Below are 13,910 nucleotides of genomic sequence, written 5' to 3'. Positions count from 1 at the left end.
TGCTACACCGGAGAAAGCCTGTCAGGCTGGCGTCGTGACTGACGAAGCAATAGACACCGGAGCTGAAGGTGGCAGTGAATCAGTCGCGGAAGACAAAAGTGAAGCTAGCAACAAGTCAGGTAAGAGAAAAGATCGACCTTCTCCTGACCCAACAATCAGCCAAGTAGTGAAGAAAAAAGATATGAAGAAAAGCCCTCCACAAGGAGCGGCAGTGCAAACCAGCGAACAACCAAAGGCGCTTGCTTGGAAAAGAGTACAGTCTAGGAGGGAACAGAAGAAGGAAAGGAAAGAGCAACTCCTGAAGCAGTTGCCTGAGAATCCACCACCTGAGCCTAAGCGAAAAAAACCACGAAAATTCACCAGAGCGGACGCATTAATAATTCGGCCTGTTGAAAAGGCGAACTATGCTGAGATATTGCGCCGAATAAAGAAAGAAGTCCCTAATGAGCAAGTCTGCGATATGGTTGATAAGATCCGCAAGACCAGAGACGGAGACATGCTCATCGAGCTCTCTGGTAAGAGCACTGACAAAGGACAAGCTCTGCAAAAGACGATCCAGAGTATCCTGAAAGAGGAGGCCAAAGTCATCAGTAAGGGCCCACAGGAGCAATTAGAAATCCGGGACATCGATGACACAACTACTAATGATGACATCCGGGAGACGTTACAGGAAGTAGCTGGAGATAGCTTTGAGATACCGGAAGGAGCTATCAAAATCAGACCAGCCTACAGAGGTACCCAAACTGCGCTAGTGACACTACCGATAACAACAGCGCAGACAGTACTCGGAGAGAGAGGCAAGATCAAGATCGGCTGGTCGAACTGCCGGGTTAGAGTAGTGAAAAAACCACAAGCATGCTTCAAGTGCTGGCACTATGGACACGTTGCTGCCCAGTGTAGAAGCGGAATAGATCGATCAAAGCTCTGTATTAAGTGCGGACAAACTGACCATCTAGTAGCTAAATGCCCTAATGAAGCAAAGTGTATGTTATGTGCTGAAAAACCCGGCTCAACAGATACTGCCCACCGGGCTGGTTCTAGTAAATGCCCGGTTTTCCAAGAAGCACTTCAGAAGACAACGAATAAACGAACATGAAGATATTACAGCTGAACATTAACCACTGTGAGGCTGCACATGACTTGCTTCTGCAGACAGTGCGTGAACTAGGGCTTGACCTGGTACTAATAGCTGAGCCATATAAATGCCTTAAAGGCCAACTATGGGAAACGGACACGACCACCAGGGCCGCCATTTGGTCCTGTGGCAAGCTCCCATTTCAGAGCGTAGCTAACAATTGCAATGCCGGCTTCGTAGCAGTATCAGTAGATGGAGTTCGCTTCTATAGCTGCTACGCACCACCTAGCCTCTCTATTGTTGACTTCACTGATTTTCTGGACCGACTGACAGAGGACGCAAAGCAGCATCATCCAGTCGCGATAGCCGGCGACTTTAACTCCTGGGCAGTAGACTGGGGTAGCAAGCTAACTAACGCACGAGGTAAAGCGTTACTTGAGGCTTTTACTGTATTAGACGTAGTCTTACTCAACAGTGGTGACACACCAACCTACACCAAAGGAGACGCAAGTTCCATCGTAGACCTCACGTTCGTCAGTAACAGCTTTGCGAAAAGTAACCTCAACTGGAAGGTGCTGGATATCTACACTGCCAGTGACCACAATGCGATTCTCTGGGAAATGTCAAATGACCGGGATACTAGAGGAACTAATAGGGGACCTAACCACATTCGGTGGAGAGTAGAATCTTTCGACGCGAGTACGCTGACGACTGCTTTGGATAATGACCCGATCACCGCTGGATGCGTAGAAGATCAGACTAAAGAACTTATGGAAAGAGTGACCGAAGCTTGTGACGCCAGTATGCCACGAAAACGAGGCATAAATAGAAGACCCGCAGTGCACTGGTGGAACGATCACATCAGCGCTCTTCGTAGAGAATGTCTCAGGAAAAGAAGAATATCACAGTGTGGCTTCCGTCGACCTAACTTTGCAGAATTGGTGGCAGAGTATAAAAAGGCCCGTCGGGAACTGAACAAAGCCATCAAGGATAGTAAAAGACGCTGTTGGAAAGAACTCGTCGAAGAAGTGGAGAAGAACCCATGGGGCAAACCGTACAAGGTGGTCACGGCTCACCTGAAATACCAGCCAATGCCGTCGCCTACATGTCCGTGGCTCCTAGAGAGGATTGTTACTGCACTGTTTCCTCAACAACCGGTATTCACCGGCCAGTTAAGGCAGCTCAACCCTGAAGACATTCCAACTGTCACGGAAGAAGAACTAATGGAGGCTAGTAACCGTGTCGGGAATAACAAAGCGCCGGGACTAGACGGAATCCCTAGTATTGCCTTGAAAACAGCCATAAAGGCAGCACCAACGTTATTCTTGAAAGTTTACAACACGTGCCTCAAGGAAGGGACATTTCCTCGGAAATGGAAACAACAACGACTGGTTCTACTCCCTAAAGGAAAGAAGCCACCAGAAGAGCCGTAATCCTACCGCCCACTTTGCATTCTGGATACAGCCGGTAAGATATTCGAACGCATAACTCATCAAAGAATAGAAGCAGTTGTGGATCCACTCCTGGCGAACAACCAGTATGGATTCCGAAAAGGACGATCAACCCTGGACGCGATCAATCTGGTTGTTACTACGGCCCAGGAGGCAATTGCAGGAACCAGATGGAAGGGTGGTACGAAGAAGTACTGCCTGGTGGCGACGTTAGACATCAGAAACGCCTTTAACTCTGCTAACTGGGACTGCATTATGCAAGCTCTCCAAGAGAAGAACATGCCAGGATACCTACGTAAAATAGTAGCTAGCTACTTCACGGATAGAGTCCTGAGATATGACACAAAGGACGGTCCGAAACGAGTACGAAATCACCGGAGGTGTTCCGCAGGGCTCTGTTCTTGGCCCACTGCTGTGGAATATCATGTATGACGGGCTTCTAAGGCTAAAGATCCCGAGGAATGTTAAACTTGTAGCGTATGCGGACGACGTGGCCGTAGTGATTGTCGCTAAACACCTGGACGAGATTCACCACATGTTTGATCTAGCATTCCAGCAAGTTAACCAGTGGATGGACACAATGAATCTTCAACTGGCGAAACATAAGACTGAGGCAATGCTTATTACCAGGAGAAAAGTGTTAGAGACCATCAAGCTTAAAGTCGGCGAACAAGAAATCGCATCACAACCTTATATCCGATATTTGGGAGTGATGCTTGATGCCCGTCTCAACTTTAAACAGCAAGTGGAACACGTCAGTGCCAAAGCGTCAGTAGTGAGGGCAAGTCTCGCACGATTGATGCCTAACGTCGGAGGCCCAAAGCAGAGCAGGAGACTACTGTTGGCAGCTGTAGTCACATCAGTGCTTACGTACGGAATATCCATTTAGGCCGATGCGCTAGAATTACAAGAAGCATGGAGAAAGGCTGGACCAGTATATCGTCTGAGTGCCCTAAGAGTAGCTTGCGCCTTCCGCACAATATCTGAAGAAGCAGTGTGCGTCATTTCTGGAACTCTACCTCTCAGAGTCCTAGCTGAAGAAAGACGGAATCTTTACCAACGAAGGAGGTCAACAACACTGAGCGCAGAAGAACTCAGAACGGAACAAATACAGCACAGCATCGCACGATGGCAATCTCAGTGGGATGCCGCAGAGAAGGGTAGATGGACGCATCGTCTTATACCAAAGATCGACATTTGGCTGAACCGGAATCACGGTGAGGTCAACTACTACCTAACGCAGATGTTGTCAGGACATGGCTGCTTTCAGGCTTATCTTCACCGCTTAAGGCATGACGATTCTCCGAAGTGCCCGTCCTGCCCCGGAGCCACTGAAGATGCAGAGCACGTTTTTTTCGAGTGCTCGCGTTTCAAACAACAACGTGAGGAGCTGGAGAAGATCCTGAAGAAGACAATTCAACCAGAGTCAATCGTAGAAGCAATGCTGTCTTCAGAAGCTGCCTGGAATGCAACGAACACTTTTGCCACAGAAGTGCTTACAGAGCTGCGTTCCATCGAGAGAAAAAGAGCAAAAGACAGAATCTAGAAGGAAGAAATAACATTTTAGCCATCAGAAGGAAGAGCGACATCTAATTCCTCCCCCCGCGAAGAAATGCCTTACGGCAGTACCATGGGGGATCAGAGGATAGAAGAGAAAGGGGTTTAGGGTTTAGTGGGTAGGGGCGTCAGCGTCGAGTTTTAGTATGACGCTGCGTCGAGTCGCCACATATCCAGGCCAAACAGTTATGCCTAGAATCCGTAAAGAGGATTCCCCCCCCCTAAGGGAGAAAAAAAAACACACACACACACACACCTTATCAATGCGGCACTTATAATACCATAAGATATTTTGAGAGATTACTGAAGAGTATATTGTTATATTTATTGCACTCAAACTGTCAGATTATGTATTGAAATGTATGGGAGAACCAATCTTTGATAGGTTAAGTTTATTATTTACTATCTTTTCTGTAAGGGCATCACGATTATCAGTTTTTTTAGTATCCCCATAGAAGGTTGAGACTGTTGACATCACCAAAGATGATGAAGGTTTCGATACTTTGTTTATTAAGTGTATAAGTTCTTACTCCTCAATGTGCTGATTGTTAGAAATATAGATGCTGCATAAGTAGAGTTTGTTAGGAATGATTATTTGAACCACTGTGACCTGCTAATTAAACGTAACTATGATTTCTTGAATAAAGATAGAATAAGGCGCTAGTGTAGCGACTCTTTTGCTTGCATATGTGTTAGTGCAAATATTATAAAAGATGTTATAATTTTTTTTAGCTTGCCTCAGCGGTTATTTTTAAAGTTTTTGAAGTGAAAACTTCTTTAGAATGAGGATGATTTAAGAATATGTAACGCTAGGGCATAACGAAAACGAGTCGAAACGGATGTAAGAAGAGAAAAAGAGACAGACATTTAGGATTGGGCCTGCGAAGGAATAAGATATTATATAGCTACACAGTTTTTCATATTCTCCGTCTCCTCTTTGTGCTATGCTTCGTAGTCATCACTCCTGGTTGTATATGTGTGTGTTTGTGCGCAACTGCATACTACGAAGCATAGACACAAATACAATAATTTCGATACTATACCTGTTTGCAAGTAAGAGCGATAGAAGGGTAGAAGAAAAAACAAAGATAAGCACGTAGGTATTCGACAAAAGAATAGGGTAGAAACGAATCGACGGTCGAAATAAAGAAAGAAGGTGTGTGATCTGCATTTTTTTACCAAACGTGTCATTTGTTTTATATTTAAAAAATTTTCTATTTTTTTAACAATTGGTATTAAATTCTTTATTCTGCAAATATTATAATTAATAATTAGGAAATACATAGAATATATAATAAGTGTATTGTCTGAAATATTTTATAAAAAAGAATTATTACAAGATACAAGAGAAAAAGAATTAGATAACAATATAGAATACATTAAGAGCAGCTGACAAATTCCTTTAAAAAGCAAATAAATTACTGTCTTCTTTTTATTTTGCTTCTTTACAATATATATTTGATTCATAAAGACAAAATATGTCTATTAAAAGGTATAGCCGGATAAGTATGGGAAATCTGCCCCCGAGGCTTTTTTGACTCGCACTTGGGGGATCGATTTGGTGTCAAATAAAATTAATTCACCTCAAATTTTAGCTCTTTTACTCAAACGGTTCTCGAGATTTTCAAAAAAACCTGTTTTTTCGATTTTATTTTTATTTTTATAGTAAAATTCAAAACTAATCAATGATGATTTTTTTTCTAGTTCTTAGGTGTCCAAGACATGAAAAAAAGTATGATCATAATATTTTAAAGAAAAGCCGATTCTTGGCGGACGAAAGAAAATTAAAATCTTTTTTTTTTTTTTAGCATTTTTGAAATACGTCACTTACCAAAATTTGTCAGAATATGTTTTTTATACTCCTCTACACTCAGGAATTTTCTTGAATTTTTTGAAGTAATGGAACAATATGGTACAAAAAACTCATTTTTTTTTCTAAAATCTCAAGTTTCAACTAACTTATATATATATATATTAGGGTGTGTCAAAAAAATGACTTTTTTTTTTCAAGTGCCACGCAAAAATGGGTTCCTAGACACCTTAAAAGAATTCTCACCCAATATAAGCTCTTAATTTTAATAGGAAGATCCTCCGCATCGCAGTTTTTTATTTTTTTTTCAGTCCAATAGATTAAAATTCATACCTCATTATTTATTGATTGCACAGAAAAATGTTCTAGACGAATTTTGTAGGAAATTTAATGCTCTACAAAAAAGGTATTTTATACTTTTTCCGTAAACCTGACCATTTGAATGATATTGAAGATTTAAATTTGATGCTTTTTAGACAAATCTCATTTTTGCATATGATCCTGAGTGTAGAGGAGTATAAAAAACATATTCTGACGAATTATGATAAGTGACGTATTTTAAAAAAGCTAAAAAAAAGATTTTTATTTTCTTTCGTCCGCCAAAAATCGGCTTTTCTTTAAAATATTATGATCATACTTTTTTTCATGTCTTGGACACCTAAGAACTAGAAAAAAAATCATCATTGATTAGTTTTGAATTTTACTATAAAAATAAAAATAAAATCAAAAAAACAGGTTTTTTTGAAAATCTCGAGAACCGTTTGAGTAAAAGAGCTAATATTCGAGGTGAATTAATTTTATTCGACACCAAATCGATCCCCTAAATGCGAGTCAAAAAAGCCACGGGGGCAGATTTCCCATACTTATCTGGTTATACCCTTTGATTTTTATTTTTTTATAAAAAATATCCAAAGACATGTACTTACCCATGCATATAAGAAAATTATATTATTAATTATAATATTTGCGTATTTAAGAAAATTATACAAATTTTTAATCGAATAAAAACATTTTTACACGTTGAACGCCCAGCATGAATCAGTGGAGTTTACCACGGTGCTGAAATTTCAGACTCGTTGTGTACACAGTTCGATAAGCTGAGAGAACTGACCTTTGTTTCATATGGTAATAATATTATAATAAATAAATCCTACAATTATCTTACTCTTGAAACTGTGCATTTGTTTGATTCTCTGGAAACTTAGTTTATTGAAGGTTTCACTTCTAACACGTGTGATTTGCACAAATGATTTTTTTTCAGAAAGATTATTTCTGTTTATAATTTGTCGATTAGCAGCTGGAGATGCTCATGTTTGTTGTAAAACCCGTTGAGGTTTCATAAGATGATGGTGAGTGGTATTTTTAGAGATAATTTGTATGCGTGGTTTACGAGAAATCACAGTCAAAGTCGGAAAGGTAGTTTAGTGGGACGTCTTTGGAGAGGGGACCATGGGTGGTGCGGGACTTCGATGATTTATTTTCCAGCTATCTGACCAGACGACACAGTTTGTTTTTTGATGCTTTTGGGGATTACAGATTTTTATCATGTTAAACAGGGCTGCAGTGTTAGTAGTATATTCTTTAAATATATTATATAAGTTTTTGTTACTATAAATATTTTTAGGAGGCTTTTGAGTTGGTTGAAGTCTAGAATAAATCAGTTGTTTGAGTTATTAATCATAGGTTTGGCGGTTTTTACATCTCTCCTATTATCCCGATGGCTTTATTAGTTGATGTGCTCCTTTTAAATTTCTTGATGGTGCTAGTCATTATTGGAGCGGCATTGATCTCAGTTTTTGTACTTGAACATTTGCAGTTTGTGCTATCAACTAAAAGATCGTGTTTATCGTCATCGTATGGGTGACTAGTAGTTGATATTTATAAGGGTCTCTTTTAGAGTGTGGTTGCTTGTTTACTAGGCAATTTGATCTTCGTGCCACCAGTAATATCGACGAGGGTCACAGGTTTGCTATTTGTGTTGTTAGAATTTTATCGCATTTTTTTTGTTTTTACTGAGGACGGCTTTTAGGAGTTTTCCGCCTGTGGCTGGCCATCCTTGTATGGATTTCTTTTTATTGTCGATTTGTCGCACTTTTCGGGCGAGTGTTCCTTTTATTTACACTGATAACAACTGAGTTTATTCGTGGGCGCGAAGATTCTATTCTGTGTGTTGTCATGGATGGTTAGAAAAGATTTTGGAATTTTTGGGAAATCTTCTGAGTTTACGTAGATTTGTTTTCTAAAATTTATGAGAAAATTGGTTTTTGTATTCCCGTTCGAAGAAAAAACATCTTGGATGTCATTCGGATGTTGTAGTTTCTGAAGATATTTTCAATATATTCGTGCGGGATAAAAACTAATACATTAAATAGAATAATTCTTGTAGATAAATTTAATAATTATCTGACTGTAGTGGAAGTATTACACGTATGAATAAAATTTCATGGTTGTTTGTAAAGTAGGCTGTTGTATTTTTATTGTCGAAGTGCAAATGTCGGGCTTTGGATATTCGAAAGAAAAATCGGATGGCATTAGATCTGATAATATTTGTTATAGTATATACATGGTTTTTAAATAGTTGTATCGTTTATAATAACTATTATAATAGCTTAGCCTTCATTCGGTAATAGACTGCTCATTGTAGCGGTAACATAGAATCTTTTATGGTTAAGTAGTTGGAAGATTGATTGGTCTTACTTTCACTATAGCTCATGTTATGTACAAGAGGTAGAATTTATATGAGTTGTCTGTACATATACACATCAGTGTGATGACCTACATTAACACTATGATGGTGATACTTTGTATAAGAGAGTATAAAAAAGCTAGCGAATACGAACAAACGAGCGAATGAAAGAGTTACCGATAATTGAAATTAACGTATTCGCAGAGGTGATCGCGATTAGAAATAAATTAGAAAATACGTCTAATAAATTTAGCTGTTCGTAGACTATTGTCAATAAATTTCTTTAAAATTAGATGTAGAATAAATTACAAAGACTGAAGTCTGAAAGAATAAGAAAGTCTGAAGAATATTGCTTTGTTAGGGGACAATAAAGAGGCATTAATTAATAAGGCGAAAATATTAATAGATAATACTAAAGATCTGGGACTGCAATTAAGCACGAAAAAAAACAAATATATGATAACCGATATAGTTCAGAATATGCCTAGTACTGGAACTTTGGTCTCCGGGATAAAATTTTCGAACGGTTCAGCAACTTTAGGTATTTAGGATCGATCATAAACCAGATGAACGAAATTAAAGAAGAACTTAAGAAAAGAATCAATTTACGAAATTCATGTTTTTATTCGGTTCACAAATTACTTAGCTCGCAGTTGCTGTCTAGGCTATTAAAAATCAGGATATACAGGACAATCATCCTGCCGGTAGTCCTTTATGGTTGCGAATCGTGATCGCTTACGTTACGGGACGAAATGAAATTTAGGGTTTTTGAAAACATTAAGTGCCCTATAGTTCAACATGTGCCTAAACCCATTATCTACAATATTGAACAAAACTAAATATGGATATCAAATCAGAAATAACAGACAAACGCAGTACACAATAAACCACCTAATGTATGTAGATGACATAAAACTATATGCAGCAACAGGAACACAATTAAACACACTTCTAAGAATCATAGAAAATTTTACATCTGACATAAAAATGCAATTCGGAATAGACAAATTCAGGACAACACATATTGAAAGAGGACAATAGATTACAGACAATACACAAAGAACATTACAGAACGAATTACTACAAAACTTAGAAAAAAAATGAAACATACAAATACCTCGGCTTCGAACAAAATACTAAGATAAACCATACAGAAATTAAAAAACAATACTAACAAAGACTCACAAAAATACTTAAAACCAAACTAAATTCAAAAATTCTCGTCAAAACAATAAACAAAAACGCAATATCAGTCCTCACATATTCCTTCGGAATCATCAATTAGTCAAACACAGACTTAGATGACACCAATAGAATAACGAGAACACACCTGACAAAGTCACTAAAAACTACACCCGAAATCATGTGTAGAGAGATTAACAATAAGTAGAGAAGAAGGTGGAAGGGGAATAACAGACATAAAAGCGTTACACAATAGAAAAATAAAAAACTCCGCAAATTCTTTCACACAAAAGAAATACAACTACATGAAGCAGTAACGAAAGCCGACAAAAATTACACACCACTAAACCTATCGACAAACAATACAGACATAGATAACTATAACAACATAGACCATACACAAAGCAAAATAAACGCATGGGCCACAAAAAAATTACACGGAAAACACTACTACATCACTACAGACGAAAAAATAAAAAAAAACGACACATACGAATGGCTAAAAAAGGAAACCTTTTCCCAGAAACCGAAGGATTCCTAATCGCAATCCAAGATCAGGTAATCTCAACAAAAAATTACCTCAAATACATAGTAAAAGACATAAACATACAAGATGACAAATGCCGGAAATGTAAATTAGTAGTCGAAACAATAGAACCCATAACAGGAGGTTGTAAAATACTAGCAAACACCAAATACACGGAAAGACACAACACGGACGCAAAAATCATACATAAAGCAATAGTGAACAAATACAAACTGGAGAACACTACAACACCATACTACAAATACACACCAACAACAATAATATATAGTGAAAAGTACAAACTATACTGGGACACAACATTACACACAGACAAAACAGTAAAATACAACAGACCTGACATCACATTTACAAACAAAGAAGACAAGACAACATACCTAATAGACATCTTAGTACCAAACGACATCAACATCACACAGAAATACACAGAAAAAATAGAAAAATACACACCACTTGCACAAGAAATACACAGAATATGGAAACAAAAAAAGGTGCACATCATTCCTTTCATCGTATCTGCAACAGTCATTACACCGAACAATTTTAAACCACATCTCACACAACTACAACTAGACCCAAATATACATCAAGAAATACAAAAGGCGGTTATATTAAAAACATGCAACATAACCAGAGCCTTCTTAATCTCAGGAGATGAAAGCAGTCAGACGTGGCAAGAGTCCTGTCTGATATGCTGATATGCCTGAGAAATCAGAGAGAAATAATAAAATAAAAAAAAAAGTAAAAATAAAAATTAAAAAAAATAATAATAATAATAGCAATGTGATAAGCAATTAAACAGTCATGTATCTTGACAAGTTTTATACGTTAGCTTACAATAAAAGATCAATGCAATGAAGACTATTTAGGAATTATAAATAAAATTTATGTAAAAGGGATTTTCGAATACAAATTGTTGAACATTATTATAGGCACACGTTAACTTCGACAACGTTATTTCTATATTAACACTTACCCGACCGTTTGGGTAGATTTACCTTTTTCCAAGTTAGTCGGTTGCCGACTGCTCGGATAGATCTATCTTTTTTATCTGAGGAACGCTTCTTTCTCTATAGAGCTTATTTATATAGGATAAAAACATATAATAAAATGCATCAATTTTTAAATCTTTTATTGCTCATTATTACGGCTCTTTATTTTTGGGATTTCGATGAAGTCTTTGCCAGCCATAAAATTATTTTTTATAATAGAGCACTACTTTAGAAAAATGCGCGGTAGGGAGCGCAGTTTTGCTTTTCCGAGCGCGGTGGAAACTGTAGAGGTCTCTGTGAGGCGTTCGGTCAGCTAAGTGTTAAGATTTATTTCCTTCTTATTTTGGTATTTCCGAATCTTCGGTTGTTCTCTCTCGAAATAAAAGAGATCAACTTTCTTGCCACCTCGTAAATAAGTAGTTCCCATCCATCGAGGCTTGTGTACGCGCCGAAGGAACGCGATAACACGATCGATTCGACGGTGTCGAGCTGCTTGCTTACTGGGGATGGAATCACGTTAAGAAAAGAAACGTCATTGTTCTTGTTGTCGTTTGTGTGCTGGTAACTCGTAGATTGGTACTACTGACTAGACTATTAGTTACCTTATCACTTACACTATTTATACTCGTATATATACAGGGTAGTTCACTTAAGTGTTACATAGATTAGAAGTGAAACTTTTTTGGTGACGGTAACGAAATTTTATAATTTTATGAAATGACAAGAATAAAGGGATACAGAGAATAGAATAAAAACAGCAATCGATCAACAGTTTAAAACGAATTTATAAAAGGTTCTAATGAAAGTATTGTATGTATGAAAATGTTGATTAATAGTTATTACGAAATGTGTTTGTTTATAGAAGGATAAGTGAATATGAGAAAGATATGATAGATGATTAAAAAAAAAGAAAATAATTAAGTCGTGAGCTGACCAATAAGGGAGTAAAAAGAGTCAAAAAGTAGAGAGTAAAAAGTAGAGAGTAAAGAGTATTTAGAATGTTTCGTTAGACGAGATATAACAATTCCAAACGTTAAATTTTGATATAATAGTTCGAATTTAAAATATTATTGAGTTCATTCATATAAATTTAATCGAATACACTCCCGAAGTTTCTAACATTTTGAAAAAACATTACAATAAAATACCAATATTATTGAGTAATTATTTCTAAGTAAATTTTAAATCGGCGAGATCACAGCCCCTAATTAAATTTTTTGAAAATACATTTAACCTATAAATGTCAAATAATTCTACTAAAACGACAACGCGGTCAGGCACAACAATCGATGCGCTATTCCAAAGATATCTGGATTGAATTGAAATTAAGGTTGCTATTTCATAATTTAGTTACCATAAGCCATTCATATCATTTTTCGAAATAGAACAGATGAAAACTGAATAAACAATTATACAGGATAATTTAGTAACTCTTGCCACCTAAATAGCTTAGGCAATATGATAGTTGCAGAAAAACCTATTAAAAAAAAGTTGCATGAAAAATTCAGAACTAAAATATGGCATTATCTTTTTTTCACTAAGTTTAGTCGTTTTCGAGATTTATTAATCAACTTTGTTTTTTTTTAATTAACGCTATATTTTAATACTTATTTTCTTATAGAGGTTGTCAAGACGAGTCTAATGATGTGCCACATTAATATTTTTGAAGGTCAACGAAAGTTAAAACTGGCAAACAAGTCTGCTACAATACAGCTCTTTCGCGTCAGGGTTGCGTCAGGGTTGCGTCATCCCTCCCCGAAGGTCTACCACCTTGTCGTGGTGGGGAGGCTTAGGTGTTCCCGTGGCCTGTGTGAGGGGTAACTCCTTCACACTGGTGGGGAACACTGACCAAGAGTAGACCCATTCCTCCCCCTGTGGGAGGGGATTGTAGAATACTCCCACAGTACCCCCTGCTTGTCGGAAGACTAAAAGGGGGCCAGGTAGCGGTCATCATTGTCCTGTGGTCCTGACAGGACAATGCTCTGACTCAAGGTTCCGCCCTTGCCTTCGCCAGGCATGCCTAACACTTACTCCTTTGCCGAGTGTAGCATGATCCTAAACCCCTGTTCCTCTCCCCTTAATAGCTCAATCCCTCTTTACTCCTTACCTTTTTCTACACTAGAGTTTGCCTCCAAAATCATCAAAATGAATACGAATATGGAAGGTAAAACCACTAGTACTAGACAGATCGGAAGGGAAACCCGATCCACGGCGGCTGCAGGGGGTGGTCTGACAGGCCCCCGGTCGTCGACAGCTAGCGACTGTCATGAGCCTTAGGTAGGCGACCCAGTCTCGGCTCTGGGAATCACGTCGGGAAGGTCCCTGCAGGTAAGCAACCTGGCCTGCAGTGGCAGCAATGCGACAGGAAGAATGGTAGGCGACAATGGCGCTGAACTAGAAGAGTGGCAGAAGGCTGCTCATGCCATCAAAAGGCTAGGTCTGAGTGAAGCCATCTCAGTAAGCTCCATTCAGAGCCAGAAGAGGAGGCGGCAGGCCACTGCGTCTGATGGGGAGGAGGACTTAACAACAGGGACCTCAAAAATTAAGGACCGGACGTATTCAGCGACATCGGTCCGTTTGCTGGAGCCGGGACGGCTGGCGGAGAAGGCCAGG

At 38.4% G+C, this 13,910-nt stretch overlaps 2 protein-coding genes across 5 annotated transcripts in view; one reads left to right on the top strand and one right to left on the bottom strand.

Moving 5' to 3' along the window:
* The window catches only part of GABA-B-R2 (gamma-aminobutyric acid type B receptor subunit 2), a 579,685-nt gene that overhangs the window by 420,919 nt on the left and 144,856 nt on the right, over positions 1-13,910 (bottom strand). The gene's annotated exons all lie outside the window — the stretch shown is intronic.
* LOC149031953 (uncharacterized) lies at positions 10,257-11,003 on the top strand. Its single transcript, XM_089174208.1, has one exon. It carries the CDS (start codon positions 10,257-10,259, stop codon positions 11,001-11,003), a length of 747 nt encoding a protein of 248 aa, XP_089030334.1.

Source organism: Polistes dominula, unplaced genomic scaffold (genome assembly GCF_049000335.1).
Source record: "Polistes dominula isolate Pdom_NZ unplaced genomic scaffold, Pdom_raw_medaka contig_168, whole genome shotgun sequence".
In the NCBI taxonomy this organism is placed as follows: domain Eukaryota; kingdom Metazoa; phylum Arthropoda; class Insecta; order Hymenoptera; family Vespidae; genus Polistes; species Polistes dominula.
Note: the sequence above shows the minus strand (reverse complement) of the source record. Positions and strands in the feature narration are given on the sequence as shown.